This window comes from Myotis nattereri (assembly GCF_964212035.1).
Source record: "Myotis nattereri genome assembly, chromosome: X".
Classification (NCBI taxonomy): domain Eukaryota; kingdom Metazoa; phylum Chordata; class Mammalia; order Chiroptera; family Vespertilionidae; genus Myotis; species Myotis nattereri.
Window position 1 is genome coordinate 122,496,384 of NC_138078.1, and position 25,480 is coordinate 122,521,863.

Consider the following 25,480-nt stretch of genomic DNA (forward strand, 5'->3'; position numbering starts at 1 on the left):
TTGAAACTTCTTGTTATAAAACAAGATATTCAAGGGAGGAAGGTCAACCAGTACATACTCTCAGATGCAAATAACTTTCACTTGATCCCTAGTAGATCCAAATGCCCACATTTTGTACCACGCAGGACCAGATATAGGGATTTTGATTTTTTTTGGTGTGTGTGTGTGTGTGTGTGTGTGTGTGTGTGTGTGTGTTGTTGCTGCTGTTGTTATTGTTTTGCATGAGACAGAAGAAATAAGATAATAATGAGAGGGAGTGGGTGAAGCTGTGGATCACTGAAGGGAGCTAAAATCAGGCCTAACTCCATCTATCTTCCAGTAAAGAATTACAACATCTGTTTTTACTTGGCTTGTTTTATTGAATAAGAGCAATCATAGCTACAATTTCTTCAGGGATTACTGTGTTCCAGGCACTATACCCTGCATTTCACAATCTCTCTGAATCCTCTCAATAATCCTTTCAGGTATAAATTAATAACTCCACTGTACATAAGGGGGAAACTGAGACTCAGATAAGAGAAAGCTAATACATCCTGGAGCAGAAATCCCCCAAAACTGTGCGCTGAAACCCACTACTTTGATGATTTTTTTATGATTGCCATGCAACTTTGAAATTTGCCTCTATGCGGTTTTTGTCAATCCCATCCAGCTCAGTAACATGACAGAGGAGAATCAAGATCAGCTTAAGAATGAATCACAAAGCGAACTAAAGCATCATGCTACAAAGTAAAGTACAAGTAGCTGTATAAGCAGAATTGATAAGCTTCAAAGTCACAAGGGAAGTATAAACCCCTATAGGAGGTGTGCTGATTATAGGAGGGGCAAGTTAACCACAGACGTAGAATTGAGAAAAAAAGACTCAGGGAAGAATAATTGCAAAGACATATAGAGAAAGACATACAGAATTGAGGCCAGGTCAAGGAGAGGTGGTGGTCAAGTATGATGGGGATGGTAGGCCTGACAGTTTGGCTGTCCTGTCCTCAAAGTAAAGGGTGAGCCACGCTGAATCCAGATGTGGTTGAAGAAACCTGATAGAGCATTAAATGCTCAGGGTTCATTAAAAATGCATAGAAAACAATGTGTTATACCTGTACAATAAAATATTATTTGGCCAAAGAAAGTAATGAAGTAAGAATACATGCTACAACTTGAATGAATCTTCAAAACATTAGCTAAGTGAATGATTCCTTCTATATAAAAAAATCCAGAATTGGTAAATCCAGAGACAGAGAACAAACAGATTGTTGGTTGCCAGGGGCTGGAGAAAGGGGAACACGGAAAGTGATTAATAATGGGTAAATGGTTTCTCTTTGGAGTGATGAAATGTCTTGGAACTAGATAGAAGTGATAATTGTAGAATATTGTGAATAAACTAAATGCTACTAAATTATACACCTTAAATGGTCAATTTTTATGTTATGTGAATTTCACCTCTATAAAACACACACACAGACACACACACACACACACGCACGCACACACGCGCGCGCACTCAATAAAAACAGGTAGAGCCTCTGTTGTGATGCCTCTGAGGGGAAATCCCTTGACTGCTGAGGAAGGATGCTTGTTTATTCCACCCCCCTCCCCCTCTTATACTTCTCAATAAGTTGTAAACTCCTCAGCAGGCATAGGCACTGGATTCTACTTATTACTGTATGCCACACAGGATGTAGTATATAACAAATACTAAATTTTGTTGAATGAACCTGAATTGTCAGATGTTAAATGTAAAGACAAAACCATTTTTCTCTCCAACTAGGTGTTTTTTTTAACATGTAGAGGTTTAAATAGTTACACTTAATTAAACAATAAAATGAGGCTTATATACAGTATTAAATGGGGCTTACATAAAGAATCATCCAGAAGAATGAAAATTTCATTAAATTATCTATGTACTAGGGGCCCAGTGCACGAATTCGTGCACCTTGAAAAGGAACTTTGGGCCGTGAGGCTGTGGTGGGCACAGGAGCAGGTCTCGGCCCATCCTCCATGCCCCCACCCAGCCCCTCCTGCCGTGGCCCCCAGTCCCTTGTCTGCTGGCAGCCCCGCTCCTGCCATCGCCACTCCCATGTGCTGACAGCCCTGGCCCCACTAGTACCGACTGACGACACAGGGCGATTGGGGCCAGTGCCAGCAGTGGGTGTGAGTAGGGCCTGCATTGTTAGTGGGGGCGAGTGGCAGCTGCTGCCCCAATCACCCTTCAGGAGCAGAGGAAAGTGGAAAAGCCCTCATGGGTGATCAGGGCTGGCAGCTGCTGCTCCTACCCACTGATGGCACCAAGAGATCGGGACCAGCACCGGGTGCTGGCAGCAGGTGTGAGTGCTGGGTGTGACTGCAGCACATGGGAGCAAAGAATTTTCAGTCACCACCAGAGGCTCACTCCCATGACAGCAACCGGCGCCCTGCCTTGGTCTGGCAACCCTGCTCACCTGCTCCACCATCCCACCGTGGCCAATGCCCGCCATGTTCCGTGCTCTGCTACCTGCTGCCAATGTCCACGATGTTCTGTGCACCCCCTGGTGGTCAGCACATGTCATAGCAACTGGTTGTTCAACCATTCCATCTATTTGCATATTAGCCTTTTATTATATAGGACTAGAGTCCCGGTGCACAAAATTCATGCATGGGGAGGGTTCCCTCAGCCCAGCCTGCAACCTCTCCAATCCGGGACCCCTCAGGGGATGTTCAACTGCCTCTCACAATCCAGGACTTCTGGCTCCCAAGCACCCACCTGCCTGCCTGCCTGATCACCCCTAACCCCTCTGCCTGCCTGCCCGATCGCCCCTAACTGGTCCCCCGCTGGCCTGATTGCCCCTAACTGCCTCTGCCTTGCCCCGCACCCTGGACCCAGTATTCCCTCCTCTGGCCAGTTGCAGGCACCCAGGATCTGGGCTTCCCTCCCTCTGGCTGGCCACAGGCACCCAGGACCCAGGCCGGCTTCGCCCAGGCCGGCCAAAGCTGCAGGCATCCAGGACCACGGGGTGGGCGGCTTGTCCCTCTCCCGGACTGCAGGCGCAGGTGCAGCCACTGGTGCCTGGGACCATGGGGTGGGCGGCTTGTCCCTTTCCCGGGCCGCAGCCTGGCTGGTCTCCATTCCTCTCTCGCAAGCTCATTTGGGCCTGGCTGGTCCCCATTTCTCTCTCCCCAGTGTTGAGTGTCTGAGCAGTTACAGCGTGATGACGTGAAGGTGTGATGGCCATTTGCACATTAGCTCTTTATTATATAGGATTTGGCCTAACAGTTCTAAAAAGGTGTTTAAGAATGTATTTACTAAACTGTTCATTCTTCATATAGGTAATTTCAGTGCCAATGCAGTTAGCTTACTTCCATAGGTTGTTTACTTTTCTCTTGGCCTTAGGGATTCTCTAATTGAAATGCTCTGCAGTTTCACAAAGGCAAAAATTGGAGAATTTTCTGCTTTTGGCAATTATAGGAAACCTTTGCCCACAGTATATACAATGGCTTACATGAAAGAGAAAATTTCATATAAGTCAAGCTTGCTAATTCAAAGATTCTGACTAAATCCTGGAAGCCAATATTGGGTTGGTTGTGGGGAGGTGAGGACAAATGATAGGCTTATGTGGTACTCCCTGTGACTAGATCTGTGAAAACCCTCTCCTCATTTATATTTCTATTGATTGGATTCATAAGAGATAAAAATGAAAAGGATGTGAAATATGACTTTATTTAGAGATACAATGACTTACTTAACTTTTTAAAAGTTGAGGGATCTGTACATCCATAGTAGGGGGGTATAAATAGCTCTGATAACATAGCTGATATGGATATCTATATTTTCTTCAGTGGCAATATACTTTTTTAATCAGGTATCTCCACTGGCAAGTCTCATTCTCTATTAGGATCTTTGAACTTTATAAATTTTATTGACTAAAAGAAAAATATTTTCAAATAAACACAAACTTAACCTAAAAAAATAACAAAGTTAGAATCTATTGACAATATGAAATTGCAACTGTTACTTAAAACTAAATTAAATGAGAAATTCAATGAAAAGCTCTGAAAAGGTTTTAACTATATATAGATGAGACATGTAGTACAAAACTAACCTTAATAAATGGTACAAATAGAGGGCACACACATCCTCAGGCTACAGAACTTCATATTATTAAATGTATATTGATAAGTAATTTCTAAAAAATCTATTCCCTAGTCCATCATTGCATTAGGTCAGTAATTTAAGTATGAGTTAATTATAACCTGAGGGTACTAACCACGAAAGAGTTACTTCCTGGATTACATTATCCTCATTCTGTCTACAAATATGTTTGATTTTCTTTCTTCCTCCCTTCCTCTTTTTGTTGTCTTCCTGTCTTCCTTCCTTCCTTCCTTCCTCCTTTCTTCCTTTCCTTCCTTCCTCCCTTCCTTCCTTCCTTCCTTCCTCCCTCCCTCCCTTCCTTCCTCCCTTCCTTCCTTCCTTCCTTCCTTCCTTCCTTCCTTCCTTCCTTCCTTTCCTGGAGAATATATATCAACAATTAAAGTTGTTTAAAAAATATTTCTCAGAAGTATATAAATAGGAGTTTGGAATAATAGCTTTTTTCCATACCATAATACGTATTTTATTATTTTGTTCAATACCTTAAGATATATGAAGCTAGCATATTAAACAAAAATATTTCAGTCAACAGGGTTCTTTTAATGGCACATAGGTACATTTAGCTAACTTTGGACCCATACAAATCTAACAGGCTTTGGGTTCCACCAAGAGGACTTTCTAGGCCACAGGGCAACATCCTTCACAAAAGTATACTGGACATGAAGTAGTATATATGAGCAAAATTCAATTTAAAAAATCCCACTAATTTACAAAATGTAGGTGTGGTCAGAACTAAAACTGGATCTTTGCAATGAACTAAAACTGCATCATTTCCTTTCAATATTTACAACAGTGAAGAAACCAATATTAGTGCTTGATATATATTAGGTGCTCAAATATTGGTTAAATGAGTAAATAAATGGATGATTGATTGCACTGATAAATAAATATATTGTAAACTAAAGTAAACTAAAATTTCCTTTTTAGTAAGAGATAATTATTTGAAGATATGCTGCTTAAAACAAATTAGTACTCAGGAGTTGTTCATTTTTCACCATACTAACATACTAGTAGGTGAGTGACTGGGATGGTTTCTCATCAAGTTTATGCAAGAACCATATATTTGACCTTTGGGAATTTTCTTTTTAATACTATAGTTTATGCTTGTTTTAAAGCATCTACTTTATAGAAAGCCAAATATCAAATGCTTTATTCTGACAATTCAAAAATTGTCATAATAGGTATATTTTCATGATTCTACTTAGTACCTGATGAGCTTTTAGAATGATAAATATACACTATTCCTCCAGAGTGCAGTGGACTGTCTGGGACCATTAATCCCTCCAGCCTGATTTGAATTTGCTACAGGAAAGTACCTTCAGGCAAGTTCAGTGCCTCATAGAGGGTGGCATCCAACCTCAGTCTCATTAGCATCTCCTTCTCACTGTCCCAGTTCAGTAAAATAGCTTAGTTGAGAAACAAGCTATTTTCATGCATGTGTTTTACCTTGTATTGAGAAGATGAGCGTAGAGGGTAGAGGGGGAAGGGAGAAAGAAGAGAAGTAACCTGAATTGAACTTCTAGTGTGTACCAGTCTGCTAGGGATTTAGATTTATGACCTCATCTAACAATTACAATGACCCTGTGAGATATCCTTCCCTTAAAGAGAAGGACATTCAGCCTTTCTAAGTAACTCACCCAAAGCCACACACAGTAAACAGCAGAACTGAGATGCAAACTCAAGTTCCTCTGACTTCAAAGCCTTCCTCTGTCCATTACATTACATTGCTATTTAATTCCATTTAGCTTCATGATTAATTAACCTAGGTCCTGATATTGGTTCTCACTACAATGTACGCTCCTCAAAGCAGGTAACTTGCCTGTCTTGTTCACGCTCATATCCCTAGCACCAATTATATCCCTAGCACCTAGTTTGGTGCCTAACATATAGTATCTCAAAACATAAATGTTGAAAGTATGAATGAATGAATGAATGAATGAATGAATGAATGAGGAAAAACACACATATTGTCAGAGGCAGAGGGGCTCTAATATAACCATACCATATTTTAGATGGGGAAAGCAAAGCTCAGAGAGGTTAAGTCATTTGCCCTAGATTAAGCAACTAATAATCCATAAAAGATTCAGAACTCGAGTTCAGGTCTCTTCTGTACATCCTCTAAAACATGCTACCACTTGTACAAACATTTTTAAAAGCATGTTCCTTAACATCATGTGGTGTCCTAAGCATTCAGCCTCCCTGATTTAATTCCTTAATTGCAAGCTATTCCTTATACATGCAAAGCCAATTAGCCCATTAGATTGAAAGCTCTGTGAGGACGGGAAATTTTTCCTGTTTCATTCATTGCAAGATGACTGGCAGTTAGAAGGTTCTCAGTAAATATCTGCTGAATAAATGAATATATATTATTTCCTTTCCAGTTATGAGCACATTCTTCATCGATGATGGATGTTAAAACAGATTATACTAACAAACACTCAAATGGTAAAATAATTCATTAAAATTGCTCAGTGAAATAGTACTCCTTTTTCCCCCCCTTTCTTCTTTCCTTCACCTTCATCACTAAAGCAGGAAAAAATAACAGTATCTATTTCACAGGATTGGTGTAAGGATAAAGAGAGTTAATAGAGACAAATACTTACTATTGTGCTTAATATGTAGTTAACTCCAATAAATTAAAGCTATTAATATGAATATGATTTCTTCTAATCAATCAATGAATATGGCCAACATAATTAGGAGCTGGAAGAAGCCAACAATTGAATATATAATTCTTTATGTGCTTCCAAGTTTGTAAATTCTGAGGTCTATAAGTTACAGAAAGCATCTGGCATGTCATAGATGCTCATATGTATGTTTTTCCTAAAATTTTTCTTGTGAAATTAATGGAAGAGAAGACATAATTATCCTGAGATGGATGTATGATGATTATTCCTCAAATATTGCTATATTTATCATTCAAAAAAGATTACCTCTCCACAAGTTCTTGTCCATTCCAGCAAAGAGTATCGTTTTCGGCCACAGGGCTATGGCTGCAGATGTAGCCAGGCAAAGCACTATAGAAGCTGATGAACGATTTCAGCTTCTGAATTAGTTCCCTGAAAGAAAAACAAAACATCTGTTCATAAGAGGCAAGTAAACCCAGTATGAGAAAAGTTTAATTTCCTTATCAGCATGACAGAAAGGCTCTACCAGGCTGATTAAAGCAATAAATGAGTTTTAAAGACATTCTTGGCTAAAAGGCCACAATTTTGTTTTTTACAAAAATCAATAAAATTATATGAGAAAAAAGTTGTCTGCCATATAAGGTGCTGTTCCTATCAGAATGATGATTTAATTCCACCATTCGTTTTCTCACATATTCAGCTTCTATTTTTTGTTCAGAATGCTGTTACCTACATTCTCAAAGGTGCTGATTACAAGGCACACTGGAGCACTACATATATTTTGGTTTCTGAGTGTAATTGAGTGCATTGATTGTAATTTACAATGCTATTACCCTAGAGATGGCCCCCTTCCATGTAGGCTCTAGCTAATAGTTGCAGATCAGAATTGCAGGGAGCTCATAGCAGTATAAGCTTTATGAAATTCTGATAATATAGTCAGAGAAACTGCTAGAGGAGGAAGGTTTCTTTGTCTGTACATTGTGGTTAGTTCCTACGGAAGGAGGGAGGAGAGAGAAGGGAGTGAGTTCTAGTATATTTTATTATTTATTTGCTTTGGATTTTATGCTATATATGATAAGACGAGAGAGAGAGAGAGAGAGAGAGAGAGAGAGAGAGAGAGAGAGAGAGAACACACACATAAATACTCAACCAAATTTCTGGCCTATTTTCTGGTTACTGATATACATGGACACACAACATAAAACATTACAGATTGGAGAGGTGTAGATATGCTTATAGAGAAGTATTAAAATATCTATGCAATAAATAGCCAGTGGTAAACAAAAATAAAATACTTTTTATTTTCTGAAGTGATATTCCTGGTAGAAAGGAAATTAAAGAGTGCTTCATACCCAAGTCTATCTTAAGTCTCTACAAAGTTTTTGGAGACTCTGCCAAGGAATTTGCTGGCAGTGGACTAATTATTCAATTCTGTCTCCAGGCTAAGAACGGATTCGTCTGATACATAGGTCTCTGGAGGAGCCATACGTCTGAATCTCATTTGGACACTGGTGGGAGTCCTGAGCCCAGAAAGGCCTTTTGGGGGCTGTTCTCAAATCTGGCCAAAAGAGGGAGACTGGTAGAAATTATTTTCTTGTATCTAATGCCATTTTCCATTTTATTACCATAAAACATTTCATTTCAACTAATGATTTAAAAGACAGAGAACTTATAATAATCAGCACAGCTTCACAAAGGCTTGGATTACAGTAAAGGCAGAGTGATGGACAGAATAACTCAAGAAAGGTTATTGAGATATATAACTCCTGATACCCCAAAAGTTGCTTTCTGCTATGCTCAAACCCCTCACAGCTAATTTCTGGTGGCTGAGCTCCATCAGTTTCCAAAGTGAAGAGACTCAATACAGGGCTCTGAAAATAAAAGTCAACATTATAGCTTCTCACAGAGGAAAAAGATGGGTTCAATTAATGCTAATAGGAAAGATGCTCTGTTTTACAAGGTAATAATACAGTCCCCAAGAGTGGAAACTGAAAGACTAAAGGCTGAGGCTGAGTAATTCCCCCCTCTCCATGAGGTAATGGAATATGGCCATTAGTCTCTAAGAAGCAATGGCTCACTCTTTAATGAAAGAGTTTCCCTTAGGCCTCCTCCTCCCTCCAAATTCTTTCACTAAACATAGCACATGGTAAGAAAAATTGAACTCGTAGAAAAGCCTTCCAATTTGACTTCCCTAGAAGTTAAAAAACAACAACAACAACAACAACACTCTGAACATCTCCTAGTCTCCTAACTCTTGACTTTTTTTGGTAATGATAAAGATCACCAAAAAATTGGTGAGGGTTCAGAGAGAGTCTATCTAAATGTTAAGAGAATGAGGGGCTACGATAAATGTAAGACCTCATACTTTAGTATGGAAGGATATTAATTGATGGGAACAAGATAAATGTTGAAAAAAACACACAAAGAATGTGAATAATGTAACCACAGTCTGGGTCATTAAATTCTAGAACTCAGGAGAACCTTTTTGAAAATTAAACAAGGTAACTTGGGGAAATAAAACACCATCCTACTTTATAGGGTACTTATTATCATCACAGGACATACAAGATGGACCTGGGAAGATATTGTGTGTGTGTGTGTGTGTGTGTGTGTGTGTGTGTGTGTGTGTGTTTAAAGATTTTTTATTGATTTTTAGAGAGAAGAGAGAGGGAGAGAGAAACATTGATGTGAGAGTGAAACATCAATTGGCCACCTCCTGCCAGGTCCCCTTAACGGGGATCTAGTCCACAACCTGGGCATGTTCTCTGACCAGGAATCGAACATGATCTCTTGGTGCACGAGTCGATGCTCAACCACTGAGCAACACCAGCTGGGCTATAACCTTTTCTTCTCGACGGACTTGTTCACTGAGTTCTTTTTTATTCTTAGTGTATATTATTTCCATTAGAACCTGCTTAGAATCGAAGGTAAATCTTATTAGTAAAAACCTAAGAATAATGAAATAAATGCCAGTTCTCAAATAATTCCCAAGGCCTATGGGATGAGACAGTACCCACGTTTGGGAGAATAAAGAGCAGGGTACCAGCACATCTAGCAGACTGGCCAATGGTTTTGAGTCCTCAAGTATAGTGTTACATGTAGGCCATTCCTTCATGCAAAACCTTCTAGCACTGTGAGAAAATAAACCTTGGTTTCCAAAAGAAAATTTGATTTTTGAAAATAAATCCAGAAATACTATTTTGCAAGGTAGAAGAAAGACTTTCTAAACTGTTGGGGAATTAATGAGCTTTTCAAAAGAGAGTGACAACAGGTGGGTGATAATGTCCTCTGATACCGTAGCCAGAAAGCAGCAGAGAGTGACAGGGGTAGTTTACCTCCTACTGAGTTTACTGAGCCTCTCTCATTTCTCCTCTTCATTGTCATTCTTTCCTAAACTTGTTCTGGCATGGGAATTAAGTGTATTTTATTTTTATGTTTTCTTAAATGAGGCTTTCTATTGCCATGCTTACAATTTTTAAAGGAGATCAGTTGAATATTTCTATTTCTCTCTTCCTTTAAAGCTGAAACTATCTTTCTTTAAATTAAGTGACATACTAATTACCCATACATGCCTCAGTCAAGATTTCTTTTCTTTGTGCTAGTAACGCATGACAGACTACAAAAAAATCTCCACCCATGAACTAAGGCAGTCTGCTTAACTGAATTGTCTCTAGGAAAAAAAAAAGAGAAAGTTTGGACAATTAGTTGCCCGTGATGGGAAAAATAATTTGATTGAAGGGCATGCTCTTTGATTCCAATTTCACATTATTCTAATACACACATGCCAAACAAACCATTTGACACATAAATAGTGGGGCCCATGGATATCACTTAGGACAAACCAAACACTTGCTTACAGCAGTCTGCTCAGGGAAAAAAAGAGTCTCTTCATAGAGGTTTCCATTCAATGTGTTAAATGTGGAACTAAAGGACAGGGCCCCTTTGCATGCATGAACCATTTTGAAATATTGCAGCTGGGTGCACATGATCTTCCCTTGAGGGATCTCACCATTCTCAAGAGAAGAGTTGCCATATTGGGTTGTGGGGGAAGGTATTTCCTTTGCATTATTGCAATGGTTTGCTTGGGCAGGCATCAAAGCAGCACTAATTGGAAATCACTAAAAGTAGAAATAGCCTTTCATCCCAAATTGCAGATCTGAACACTTCTCTATCATTAAGGTTATTTTTCTCTCAATATAAAGTAATACGAGCTCATTATTCTTTAAAAAATGGAAAACACACAAAAGCACATAAACTAAAATAGTTATAAATGAAATGATGTAGGGTCATGCTTAATGCTGCTGCAGAGAAACCTTCACAGTCTGACCCCAAACTATAATTTTCTACCATTCCAAAGATTAGCCAATAATTTTTTCTCACACTGCTCCCTTTGACAGGAACACCTTTTTCTCTCGCCCGTTTGTTGAATTTCTACTAGTTCTTCAAGGCCCAGCTCAAAAGTCACCTTTTACAAGAAGCCTTTCTTGACTCTCACAGGAGAGCTGCTAACTTCCCCATCTATAATGCTGCCATACTTTTGTACATAACTGTTTTGGCACTTCCTCCTAATGTATGAAAAGTTTTTATTTGTGTGTATGTTTGCTAAACTAGGCTAGGAGGAGCTCCTCCTATTCATCACAGCCTAATCCTTACACAATACTTAGCATATAGATGGTGTTGACAAATGTTGAAAGAAGTAGAGTCCAGTTTAGGGCAGAATTACTTGTACCAGACCCGAAACTCATTGATTTACTCAGGACATACTTTGTTGTTTTGTTCGGAGGGTGGAAAGCACCATTGAACTTACAAAGCTGCCTAGCCAAACCAGAGCAACCATCTGAGAGAGAGTGCGAGTCAGCATTGATTTGGACCAGGGAGCTGAGATCAGCTTTTGTTCTTTTCTTTCTAGGTCATTTACTAGTGTCACCTAATCTATTGCCCCTATAGACCAAGTCAGAGGGAAAAGGGAGGAAGAGGAGTGCAGGAAGGGGACGCTGGAACACACAGATGTAATTTCACAAGGGTGGAGGGATTGTGTGACTTTTTCACAGGTCAGCAGTTGGGCCAGAAGCTTGGTATATAAATGCAGGATGGACTATTCAACTACAGATTTGGGGGTTCAGGAAGGGAAAGATACTGCTTATGTATTCTACCAAACTTTATGGAGGATATGCAAATGACAAGGAAAACAGATCATAAGGGAAATGGTGAAAGAGACATTCAAAAGGGCAAAGAAGGAAAAGGCTGACATCTGAGATGTGCTGAAAATATCAGAGTTGGAAAGGGCTACGAAAATCTCATTTCTTCTATTGTGATTGTATTATTGTACATCTTGTCCTATCCTCACCGTTTTAAATTTGATGATATTTTCAATATTGATACCTTAAAAGGACATTGGGTCCCATACACAGGCCACCAGTTGAATATGAAATCACCCTTAAATTCAACTAAGTTATTTCTAAGATTAGTTGTGTGTTGCACGCTACCCAGCTGGGGGCAGACAAAACAAACAGATGACTTCTGAATGCTACCAAAGGAATCCTGCATTTCTTTGTGTGCTGTTATTTTTAATAAGGCAATGAGCTTTTCAACTCATAATCAGACTCAGTCAGACAGCTTGCTCACAACCTCCACAGACTGAATGCTACAATAGGGTTCCTTTCCAATTATCGTATTTTTAACCACAGAGGCTGGAGTTTGAGCATGGGTTTGAGGGGTGCTGGCAGCACATACATTGTACTGGACAGTGTGAAATGCTGTGCAGAACATACTGAGAAATTTACAGAGGTACTAACATTGCCAAAACAAGCCCTTCAATAACATCAGATTGCAGGGGGGCAGTGCATTTAACCAGAGATCATCTTAATCCCCAATTCTTTTCTTTCCCTAAGAGGGTTTACAATGCCTATTTGAGGGAGTTAAATGAAATTGGACACTCCCTTGCTGTTTTGTTTTCTTATTCTGCCAGAGAATTCAGAAAGAATGGCTCCTACATCAGACTCTAAGGATTCATTTTACTAAAAAGATGAGAAGCATTATGGGTCAGGCTCATGTTTCCAACACCCAAAGGAGCCCTGCCTGACTACCACTTACTCAAGTCTGCAGGCATTGGAATTTTTCTTATTATCCTTTCTTTTCTTTTGGGGTAACAAGTTCAAAAAGGAATATAAACAAAATGATAAATCTGGGTACCCAGCCAAGAACCCATTTATCAATTTCTTTTTCCCTAGGGGTATCAACTCCCACAGAGTCCTCTCTTTCCCTCCACAGAGCCCAAGATAAAAGGCATGGCAGCAGGGCCTTGCTGAACCTCCTACTTACTCAAAAAAAGTGTCAAAGTTTGATGGTAATTTCAAAATGGGACTGCTAGAGTGTTTACTTTGAAAAAGTTCTGCATATGATTCTGTTACAAATCCATATGCCACCTCCTCCATGAAGCCTTCACCAGAACTCCCTGGGGAGAGAGGTTTTCTCTTTTCCATTTGGCTGCTTCTATATACTCTGGACATATTTTTGCACTTACAAACCTGTTTTGGAATTATTTGTATTTAAGTCTATTTCCACATTACATGGATTTGGAAAGCAGAGACTGTGTCTTGATTTTCAGTGCCCAGTATATCTTCTGGCACATAATAGGTGTTTTCTAAAATTCTGCTGAGTTGAATACAAAGTATATTGCACTTAGAATTTATATTTTATTTATACATAATTAATATAATATTATATAAATTACTTGCTTCAGTCTAATATGCAAGGGATTTCTACCAGTTAAAGATCAATGACAGGTTAATTCCTCATTGGTTTGGGCAAAGAGTGAAAGCAATGGTGAACAATGGACAAAGGACTGTCAGGGGTTAAAGAAAGCCTGGAGAAATGGTCTAATTTTGCCTTCCCAGAAAAATAAAAACTTCACAGAGAACCTTCATGCCATAGGGAAATGGTTCTCAAATATTTTGGTGCCAGGAACCTGCGGTGGTTTTTAAATATGTCCACACATTCTTTGATACTATTTCCTTCAAGAGGTGGAGTTTAATTTCCCTCCCCCTTGAATGTAGACTAGAATTCGTGACTCACTTTTAACAAATCGAGCATGTTAGAATTGAGAGTATGTCACTTTCCAGACTAGGTCATTAAAGACATAACAGCTTTCTCCTTGCTCTCTTCCATGGATCACTAATTCTGGGGAAGCTGGAGGCCATGTGGTAAAGATACACATGAGGTCCATGTGGTGAGGAACTAAAAGTTTCCTTCCAACAACCTGCATATAACTTGCTAAATGTGTAAGTGAGCAACCTTGAAAGTAGATCCTCCAGCCTCAGTTAAAGCTTCAGATGACTACCAGCCCCAAGCAACATCTCGATTGAAATTTCCTTAGAGACTGAGAACCACCCAGCTAAGCAGTTCCCAAATTCCTGACAGAGACTGTGAGATAATGAATGTTTGTTGTTTTAAATCACGGTTTGGGGATAATTTGTTATACAGCACTAGATAACTAATACAGCCCCTTAACACTCTTAAAAATTGTTGAGGACCCTAAAGACCTTTTGTCTATGTGATATATATCTATTGATATTTGCTGCTTTAGAAATTAAAACTCAGAAAAACTTAAAATTTTATTATTGATTTTAAACTAACAATCATGAGCCATTACATGTTAACATAAATAACATTTTTATGAAAAAAGCAAGAAAAGTGATATTGTTTTTGCATTTTTGCAAAATATCTTTACTGCCTCTCATAATAGGAGACAGATAAGTTCTCCCATTGGCTTCTGCATTTAATCAGCTGCAATATGTTCTTTTGGTTAAAGTATATGAACAAAAGCCAGCTTCACATAGATATGTAGTTATCAAAAGGCAGATTACACAGACCTCCTGAAAGGGTCTCGGGGACTCCTTGGGTCCTCAAATTACATTTGAAAACTGCTGCCACAGGGAAACTAGGAATCCATTAGCTTGAAAGTCGACAAAAGAGAAGAAAATGGAACTTCCTGATATCCTTCTTTGGAGGACTATCTCTCAAGCTACCTTACTGTCTTCTCTCACTCTAAACTGTATCATATGTGACTAGAAATTGCCATTTCAAAACGTCCTGTAGTAAATGGATATGAGTAAAATAATTTAGCCCATATCTGAGATGTTACTTATTTTGTCTCTTAAATTTCCATCTGTAAGCAGATGTCTCCCAATGTCCTTGAAGTCATTAGGGAGTAGATTGTAAGCCAGTGGAGGATTGGCTGTATTGCTTTTGGGGAAGGCAATTCTCCTGGATTTGTGTTGGGCTTCCTATCAAATTTCTACCCCTTATTTATGAACATGAAACAAGAATTGGGAAGGAGGGAATCTGGATATAAGGAGGAGGAATGAAGAGAATAATAAAGTCTTTAATTTAGTTCCTTAACTGTTAACTTAATAAATAGGAACAGGATCTTTCATTTTATCATTCTTAGAAGAATGTGTAGAGTGTGCAGTATGTGTATACACATGAGTGTGTCTTGACATTTTCTTTTTAGTAAACTCATCCTGGACTCTGCTAATAATGGGAAAATCCAGAAACCAAGCCATGGAATGGTGAGACCAAATCATAAGCAAAAATGTTTTATCAATAAAGATCTTGAATACAGAAGTTCATTCCACCCTGTGTTGCTATACTGATATTTACATATGATCAATTTACATTTAAATGTAGCTTGGATATAATACAATATCTTTTTTTAAAATACTGACAGATGATAGAATGTAATTAACCAAAAACTCTACTCAGAAGGACTAAATAACATGTATTTAAAAAGCTTCACTCCAATGGTTTTTTTTACCTTAAAACACAATTGCTAATTGTATGCTCAAATAGAGCGGGGGGGGGGGGGGGGGGCGGGGAGGATGGACTCACCTTCTTCTGCCAGATAGGGTTTCTTCACGTTCCACATGAGCAACTTTTAATACCTTCTTGTCAATAAACAGATCTTCAGGATAATAAGCAGATCTATATTGACGTTGCTGAGAATGGGCACATAACTTTCCAATCTGAAAAAAAAAATGCAATATAATTATATGATACTTTCACAGATATGATAGTAGAAACAAATTCTGTAATGCACTTCAATTTTTTCCCAACTTCTTTTAAAGAGCAGATTTAAGCTATTACTGGTGACAAAAAAAAGGTGGTATGTTTTTAAGGGGATGAACCATCTAAGGAAAAGAATGTTGAAGACTGGGGGTGGAGGCACTCTAAGTGCAGCCTATTCAGAGATTTTTCTAAGATAATAAATGTTTTTTCCCCTTATAGTAGAGTGCACATTTGAGAGGACCCTCTACACAGGGCTTATGCTACTGATACCTTTTAATGGCACTTGGTATTTATACGTATGAAGAAGTTCACAAGTGGGCATTGCAAAATTTAGGTAGAGATAGTGCAAAAGATGAGAGGGTGTATGAGAGATGTGTAAAATAATCGGTTATAGAAGAGCAGCCACCCATGCACAGAGTGCTCCCCATCCTCATGAGCATTCTAAATAATAAAGAGGTGATATGCAAATTGACCATCACTCCACACAAGATGGCCGCCCCCATGTGGTCAAAGATGGCTGCCAGGGGAGGGCAGTTGGGGGTGATCAGGCCTGCAGAGGAGGGCAGTTAGGGGCAACCAGGTTGGCAAGAGAGGACAATTAGGGGTGACCGGACCAGCAGGGGAGGGCAGTTGGGGGTGACCAGGCCTAAAGGGGAGGATAGTTAGGGGTGACCAGGCCAGCTGGGGAGGGCAGTTAGAGGCAATCAGGTCAGGAGGTGAGCAGTTAGGCATCAATCAGGCTGGCAGGGGAGTGGTTAGGGGGTGATCAGGCTGGCAGGTGGAAGCAGTTAGGGGCAATCTTGCAGGCAGGCAGGCGAGCGGTTGGGAGCCAGCAGTTCTGGATTGTGAGATGACAGTCAGACATCCCTTGAGGGGATTGGAGAGGGTGCAGGCTGGGCTGAGGGACACACACACCCTCCATGCATGAATTTCATGCACCGGGCCTCTAGTTTTGTTATAAGAGCTAAGCTAGGGCATTCTTAAAAATGTCAATATAGTTTCTCATCTGGCTTTTCTACAAATGCCCAAGGGAAGGAAGAAGGCAAGCCAACCAATCAATAGCCAGGATCATCAGCTATGAATCACATGTTATTGAATAAGCCTAGTACTGAGAGTATTAAAGACTATAAGTGCTTAAGAAAGTCTATCTCCTTTCCTCTCTTGCTCTTTAACCCCTCCTGCTGTACCTAACTCCTTCCCTTTTATTCCTCCTTCCCTCTATCTATTCATTTGTTCATTCAAAAATATTTATTGGATGCCACCCTCTAAAGCAGCGGTTCTCAACCTGTGGGTCGCAACCATCAGAAAACACATATAGCATATCAGATATTTACACTATGATTCATAACAGTAGCAAAATTACAGTTATGAAGTAGCAACAAAAATAATTTTATGGTTGGGGGTCACCACAACATGAGGAACTGTATTAAAGGGTCGCAGCATTAGGAAGGTTGAGAACCACTGCTAGCTCTTTTACACTCATACAGCAATGATAGAAAAATGGCATCAGCTTTCTTATCTCAATTCTAAATAATTTGGTTAAATTATTTGTAGATTTTTTATATTTTCACTTTCAGAAAGGAGCCTAAATGAACTTCTATATGAAGTATAAATGCTACCATATGTCTCCCTTGTGCCAGATACTATACTAAATGTTATTACTCCCATTTTATAGGTGAGGAAATTGAGGCCCAGGGAGGTCAAGTGACTTGCCTAAGGCAAATGGGTCGTAGATTCAATCTGACTTTAAACCTATTTGTTGGATTTGAAAGCTTTTGCAATATCACCTCCAGTGTGAGAGGCAAATTCCAAGTCCTCGAAAACATAGTCAGAATAGCCCAGATGAATGTATAGATTGTACACTTTAGGAAAAATAGTAGAAATACCTTGTGAAGACAGGGATAATATCTTTGTCATTCTGTACCTCCATAGCTCCCTAGAATTCAGACTAGATTTTGTACACTGCCCAGCACTCAATAATGGTGAATTAATTGAAGTGAATGGAAGAAAACTTTTCATATCAAGACTAGCAAACCATTCTACTAAAAGAAAATCCTGCTTCTGGATTTCTCATGATGGTCACAATAATATTTACTAAATTATTTATCTATTTATAAAGGCATAAATGGCATTTAGTTTGTATAGCTTGGGAAAGTTTTCCATATACAAATAAATTCCTGAATTAGAAAAAAAATCTAGAATCAGTACTAGCATAGCCTCAATTTGTGAAATAGCATCTAGAGTCTAATATTCATACTAGCTATTCTTAATAGTTTATCTGAATGGGAATTAAACAAAAGTTGCAGACACTTTAAAATAAAATTGACCCTGGAACAATGCAAGTTTAAACTGTGTAGGTCCACTTATATGTGGATTTTTTTTTTCAGTAAATACATATAGGACTGTAAATGTATTTTCTATTCCTTATGATTTTTTTTAAAAAATATATTTTTTATTGATTTCAGAGAGGAAGGGAGAGGGAGACAGAGAGAAACATCAATGATGAGAGAGAATCATTGATTTGCTGCTTCCTGCACACCCCACACTGGGGACCGAGCCCACAACCCAGGCATGTGCCCTTGGCCGGAATCGAACCTGGGACCTTTCAGTCCGCAGGCCAACTCTGTATCCACTGAGCCAAAGCTGCTAGGGCTATGATTTTCTTAATAACATGTTTCTCTAGCTTACTTTATTGTAAGAATACAAATATATATATGTATATATATATACATATATATCATACAAAATATGTGTTAATATATATATATGTATATAACATACAAAATATGTGTTAATAGACTATGTTATTGGTAAGACTTTCACTCTACAGTAGGCTGCTAATAGTTTAGTTTTCAGGGAGTCAAAAGTTATACATAGCCCGGCCAGTGTGTCTCAGTGGTTGAGCTTTGACCCATGAACCAAGAGGTCACTGTTTGATTCCCAGCCAGGGCACATGCCCAGGTTTTGGGCTTGAACCCCAGTAGAGGGCATGCAGGAGGCAGCCAATTAATGATTCTTTCTCATCATTGATGTTTCTATCTCTCTCTCCCTCTCCCTTTCTCTCTCTGAAATCAATAAAAACATATTAAAAATATAAAAAAGTGATACACAGATTTTCACCTGTATGAGGGAAGGTCAGTGCCCCAACCCCACATAATTCAATGGTCAACTGTATTCCATTTGGCTTTGGAATGTATGATACTGAATTTTTCATGTGTGTTTATGTAATGCTATTTGACTTGGGCTAGTATTAATTTCAAATGAAGAATCTGCATTCTCTGAGTTTGCCCTAACTGGTACCAGTCTAGTAGGGTGCTTTAGGCTAGGGGGCTGCCTGTTTGTACTGGGGAGTTATGTTCCAATCACTTCCAAAGCAAATAATGCAAGATAAAAATAACTTAGATATTCCATAAGTACATTCAACATTATACAGCAACATGAAAGTCTATTCAACCAGGATCAAAATGTTCTTAGTCATCACATTCAGGAGCATAGGACACATTCTCTTGACCAGCACTTGGTGCAAATCTAGCACCTGAAATCAAAATCTTTCACACATCTTTCACTGTAACTTGTCTACTTGCAACTTACAGTTGTGAAATATTCCTGCCCATTGAATGTATGTCCTTTTTTATCAGTGAATACTAATTGGACCATAGCAAGTCCTAAAAGTTTTGAATCTTTCCCCACCTACTGGAAAGGGGTGCAGCTGAGGCAAAAGTAGGAAAGTTAGGAAGAAATGAGAATGTGGACACTCTGCAGTCTGACCTGTCTTCTTAAGTAACCCAATGTGGCATATGGAGCTGAGTTCCCAAAGCTCTGTGTAGGGTAAGGGGCAAACAATGGCACCCTGCCCACATGCCCACTTCCCTATCTGAAATCTGAAATGTGCCACATCTTATCAGACAGGCTGTATTTCTTTCCATAAATCTACCATGAAGCAAATTCTTCTCATATACAAAGAATGTGTCAAATGTAGCCCTCGTCCCCACTTTGGCCCCGCCTCCCACATCTTTCACCTCCACACTGTGACCTTTAGGTGAATGTTATGATCTTATTTTGAGAAGTGGACATGAAAAGGAAACCTAATTTACAAAGACATGCAGTGTTCACATTAAAGAGGTCCTTTCATCTTCACACTTGGGAAAAATCAGGCTATGCTTGGAGACCTGAGTATTAATCTGCAGTTGCTTATTGAAGAAACCAGCCTCCCAAGTAACACTTTAGAAATCAGTATCCTGCCCAGGACTTTCAGGTTCTTAAATTAAGTGATATCCAATTTCCTTTCATTGACTAATGTACTTAGTCAAGGATGCTGTTACCTTTAAATTTAGTTAGGTGAAGTGAATTTATTGGACAGGTGAGTGCCTCTCTATCAATAGACTTGGAATAGAGCACCTTTCTGTTTTCCATGAACTGTGATTTCTAATGATGCCTTTATTCATGTGCCACAACCTGTGGTAGGAAAAGCAATAGCGCTATGAAGTGTTATGACACTTGAAACACAAGAAGACAGGGCTTCTGACAGTATTCAGGCCAACAGGTCATTCTAGGAACCTTAGCACCATTCTTTTTTAACCAGGCTCCAGAAGTACTGGTTTTGTACATACACAAGGAGAATACACTGTTGTGGCCCAGCAAGGTATAGTGAAGAGCTCAGTAGAATGAATATCAAGAGAACTGACCTACAAATCCACTTCTTCCTCTCACCCATAACAGGTTTTTGTTTTGTTTGTTTTCCATGATACATGATTTATCGATTATATTTTGTGACCACACTCAAAAGACAAATCATGTTCCTTTACCATATATTTGACCTCCTTTATTCTAGTGGAGTGATTGAAATGTAGCCTGCCAGGTAAGAATCAATAAACAATACTAATGCACTGGATACCAAGTGGTGTGGGAGAAGTGGCTCCTCAAGTAGGTCCTCATTGCTGCCTTCAGGATGACCCCAAACCATGGCTTCTGAAGTTAGATTCTTGCATTGGCTACAAAATATGTAATTCCTACAATCAAAACCAGATTTAGTCTTATATCTGGACTGAGTATATTCTTTATAATTTCCTCCCAAATGGGAAGATTCCAGATTAATCCTATGGCTACAAAAATGCACCGGTATTAAGCCTTTAGCTTGATAGCCTAAAAGATATCAAAATGGGGATGGGAGGGTGCGACTGCATTAAATTGTACCTTTGACTCTCTCCCACTCTCAAATAACCCTAACAGATTTATTTTTCTCTTGATTTAAAAAACAGATGAATGAAAGGCTTTACATTTTCTTTCTCAAGAAGTATATAAAAGGCTTGTGTGTATTTTAACTTACATGGCCCATAATAGAAGAAGGAGGAGGTGGAGAAAGGGGAGAAGCAGAAGCAGAAAGGGAAATGTTCCCATTAGTGAGTCTCTGGCACAAGAAGAATGGACACATCATATCGCCCTTGAAAATCTGACAGGTTTTGAGAGAAAAGATGACTCTCCCACTGAATTGTACTCAGTAATCAGCACAACTCCTTTCCTCTTATGAACTGAACCTGAGGCCACCAAGACTTGAGGACCTCTAGAGGGATTTTTCAGTTATCTACATATATAAAAGCCTACGTGACTGTCTGACCATTTGACTGGTAGCTATGATGTGCAATGACCACCAGGGAGCAGACACTCCGAGCAGTGGAGGAGGGAGCCCGATTCCTCACGGAATCAGCCTTGGGTTACGTTGCTGCTGGGGCACTGTTGCCCCGAATCTGCTTCACCTGCACCCTGGACCCAGAGAGGTTCCTCAGCCTGGCCTGTGGGGATTGGGCTGAATCCTGCTCTCTGACATCCCCTGAGGGGTCCTGGATTATAAGAGGGCACAGGTCAGGCTGAGGGACCCCACCGGTGCACGAATCTGTGCACCAGGCCTTTAGTCTATAATAATAAAATTATAATATGCTAATTAGACTGAAAAGCTAAATGACCTTCTGGACATCATTCCAGACATCCTTCCGGGCGAAGCTGCAGTGGTGGGGGCCAGAGACAGAGGTGGTGAGGGGTGATCAGGCAGGCAGGTGAGCAGTTAGAGGAGATGAGGCAGGCAGGCAGAGTGGTTAGGGGAGATCAGCAGGCAGGCAAGCAGCTAGGGGCAATGAGGCAGGCAGACAGAGGGGTTAGGGGTGATGAAGTAGGCAGGCGAGTGATTAGGTGTGATCAGGCAAGCAGGCAGAGTGGTTAGGAGTGATCAGGAGGGCAGGCGAGCAGCTAGGGGTAGTGAGGTAGGCAGGCAGAGGGGTTGGGGGCGGTCAGGCAGGCAGGCAGGCAGGTGAGCAGTTAGGGGCAATCAGGCAGACAGGCAGGTGAATGGTTAGGAGCCAGCGGTCCCAGATTTTGAGAGGGGGATTGGGCCTAAACCGGCAGTCAGACATCCCCTGAGGGGTCCCAGATTGTGAGAGGGTGCAAGCTGGGCTGAGACACCCCCCTCCATGCACAAATTTCGTGCACCAGGCCTCTAGTATTAATTATATAACTTTCCTGCTAGAATCCAACTGATTACTATGGTAATGATCATTGAAAGATTCATCAGAAACCTGAAGAATTAAAAATAAATGGTTTTGCATTTTAAATATTAATTCTGATCCTTTGATCCACTCTGGAGGAATAGATTCCTTAGGTACAAGAGTGTGGTAGAATGGGGTGGGGGTGGAATTCCATAGGTTTTCAGTTAAAGTGAAATCATGAACTTCAGTTTGTTCAGTTGAATTGTCTATTACACTGTTATTCAATTTCATTTAATTAAATCTTAAAACTTTTATTGTGAAATATATATTGAAATGATGTGATATACAACAAAAACTTTTTAATAGTAACCATGCCCATTTGACAATTCTACAGGTATAATAAAAATGCTAATATATGTTAATGTTTAGTCTGTGGTTAATGTTTTGTCTTGTTAATTTCCCCAGGGCTTTTATTACTGATTTAAATCTGCCACATTACTCAACTGTTTGCATTGCTTCCACAAACTGCATGGAAGTAGCTCAAATGAATACTGATTAACAAAAATGAACAAACATTTGGCTGGGCAAACCATTCTTATTAAATGCTTGTAATCATTACATTTTTTTTTATAAAGAGATCGGCATGGCAGGCATTTTTCATTCATTTTTCCTACAGAAAATATGCATATTAGCATTACATTAATTTATAACCTTGTACTTCAGGAAGCACATCATTATGAATTAACTATTGATTGATCTGGACATAGAGCAGAGGATAATGAACAGATCTGGTGACAGACATGTCTGTTTTTCCCCCACAGACATTTTGCTGTAACTCATCAATTGCTTGACCATTAAAATGAAAGTTCACTAGTAGTAATCTGTAATATATTATGAATCAAGATATTTTAAGAAATTGGGTGCCAGTACTTGAATGTTCCATTCAAGTCAGCTTTTTAAATAAATTGCAATCCAAAAAAGGGAACTAACGTCCTACAGATTGTCCCACTATTAAGTTGAACTACAGCACTATAATATGCCATTTTCATACTGTATTGCTTATACAAATATTTTAAAAACACTGTATTTAACTAAGCACCATTCCTAAAAGTGTATGGGAAACTGTGTACCTGCTAGACAGCAGCACTGTTTCAAGATTGCTCTGACTGTAACTTCAGCCACACCTGTTAGCTACAGTCTATCTGAAAAAAGACATAGTCTCTGGCCAATACCTTGGGTCTCTGCTGATTGCACTGCACTGTAGATAGACCACTGCTGATTGGTTTTAGCAAAATTATAGTCTGAATGGCTCAGAAACACTTCTGAGACAATTTTGAAAAGGACATGATTGAAAGGAGGGGAAAAAATCAGGTGAATTGAGAAGAGTTGTGACCCCTGAACAGAAATAGCACAAAGAGAATTATCTTGATGTGCATTTCCTTCTATGACAGCAGCATTGAACATTGTTATCATTCCAACCCTTTCTGTCTACAGATGTTATTTTCACTCTCTTCTCCAATCTCTTCTTTTGTTCAGTTCCTTAAATGTCAGTCATGATTTCTTACACCCTGGATTGGCAGCTTGCGATTTTTTCCCTTAGTATTTGCACATCTTTAGCTGCCCAACAAAACTTTGGGCATCATCTAAAACTAGCGTTCCCCTGCTTCCTTCCATGTGTCTAGACTCAGAGACACATGAATATCAGAACTAGCAGGGCCATTTTGATCTGTTAGGGCAATTCTCCCTTTTGTAAGTAGGAAACTGAGACCCAGAGTAAGGCAGGGACTTGCATATGCCTGCTTCTGGAAGTGTTAGGTGTGCTCAGGAAATACCACCTCAATTGAATTTCACTCTTAGTAAACAGATTTCAGAAGCTTCCCAAACACAATACATTCTAAACTAAAATAGAAATGGTATGTAGATGAGTTCTATTTCATATAATTTAAGCTCCGCTGTCCCACTATGGCTGTGAATAATTGAGATAGCTGTCTCTCATGCTTTTCAAATGTCCACTTATGGTGCCCAGAATATTGTAGATAGAAATAATCTAAGCTGCGCTACTAACTTATCTTGGACAAATCATTTAACCTCTGCACAACACAAGAGAATTTTCAAAGCAAGTTTGTTCCAAGGAGGAAAGATGTTTCCAGCAAAAATCCCTGTTATAACGCCAGATTCTTCCTGTGTGGAGGTTACTTGCACAAATTTAGTGACTTCTATAACAAAATAATACTGATAGGCACAATTACCCTGGTTCCACAACTTGCATGGCAGCTGCACAAACCATTTGGACTGGGGACACCTGAAACTCATTACTCCACTTGAAGGAAAATCAAATTACTTCATTTTGGAGTCAATTTACAGAGTGAGAGCAGGACCTCAAAGACAAAAGTCCAGAGGAGAGCACGTGTGACAAAGAAATGAGTTACTGTGAATATGACTGAAGAAGAAAGGAAAGAAAAAAGCAACACTTGGCTACACATAGCTGGTGGTAATAATTCTTCTAGCTTTTCCAAGTAGTCAGCCCCCAGCATTTCATCAGGAGGAAGAAAAACAAAATGAGATTCTCACCCTTTACAACAAGGGCACAGGTACTACTCTTTGTAACTAACTGTCAAGGAGAATGGGCATCCCAGACACTGGAATTCTGATAGAAACACTGGGAAAAGACAAGATGATTAGCTTCTTATGTACTGATTTTCCTTTAGAAACTTTTGATTAACTGACAAATCAGTAGGCCTCATGCTAGTGTCATGAAATCAAATATATCTGGAGCCAAAAAAGGGGAACAAGGCCAGACATATGAGTGTTCTATCTGCTCAGTTTTATTAAAAACTCATTGCTTGGTGCTAAGACAAATCTCAAAAGATTGCTTTTCTAATAAAGGCAATGTCTTCATTCTCTGTTTGCTTATCTAGGCTCCTCTAATATACAGAACAGTATCTGCCTCACGTCTTGCCATCCTGCCAAAGCTAATAACATACGTGAATCAGAAATGCATTGTTTTGATCCCAATGTCAGCAGCTCAGCAACAAAAGAATGCACTAGCATTCAGGTTCTAACTCCTCTGCATAAGACTGCTGGGTAGGTCTCCCTTAGGACACTGCCTCAAATATCAACTCCAAGAGAAGTAATCTAGATTATTGAGTCAACATAAATATTCAAAAGGTAAATAATTAAATAATCATAATCTATAC

General features: G+C 39.4%; 1 protein-coding gene across 1 annotated transcript in view; it reads right to left on the minus strand.

The window, feature by feature from the left end:
* GPC3 (glypican 3) overlaps positions 1 to 25,480 on the minus strand; it is a 407,972-nt gene that overhangs the window by 125,641 nt on the left and 256,851 nt on the right. Inside the window, exons 4-5 of the mRNA XM_081081149.1 lie at positions 15,631 to 15,764; positions 7,048 to 7,173 (exon numbers count right to left, since the gene is read on the minus strand). Coding sequence (XP_080937275.1) covers positions 7,048 to 7,173; positions 15,631 to 15,764 — 260 coding nt within the window. The remainder of the gene's footprint in view (positions 1 to 7,047; positions 7,174 to 15,630; positions 15,765 to 25,480) is intronic.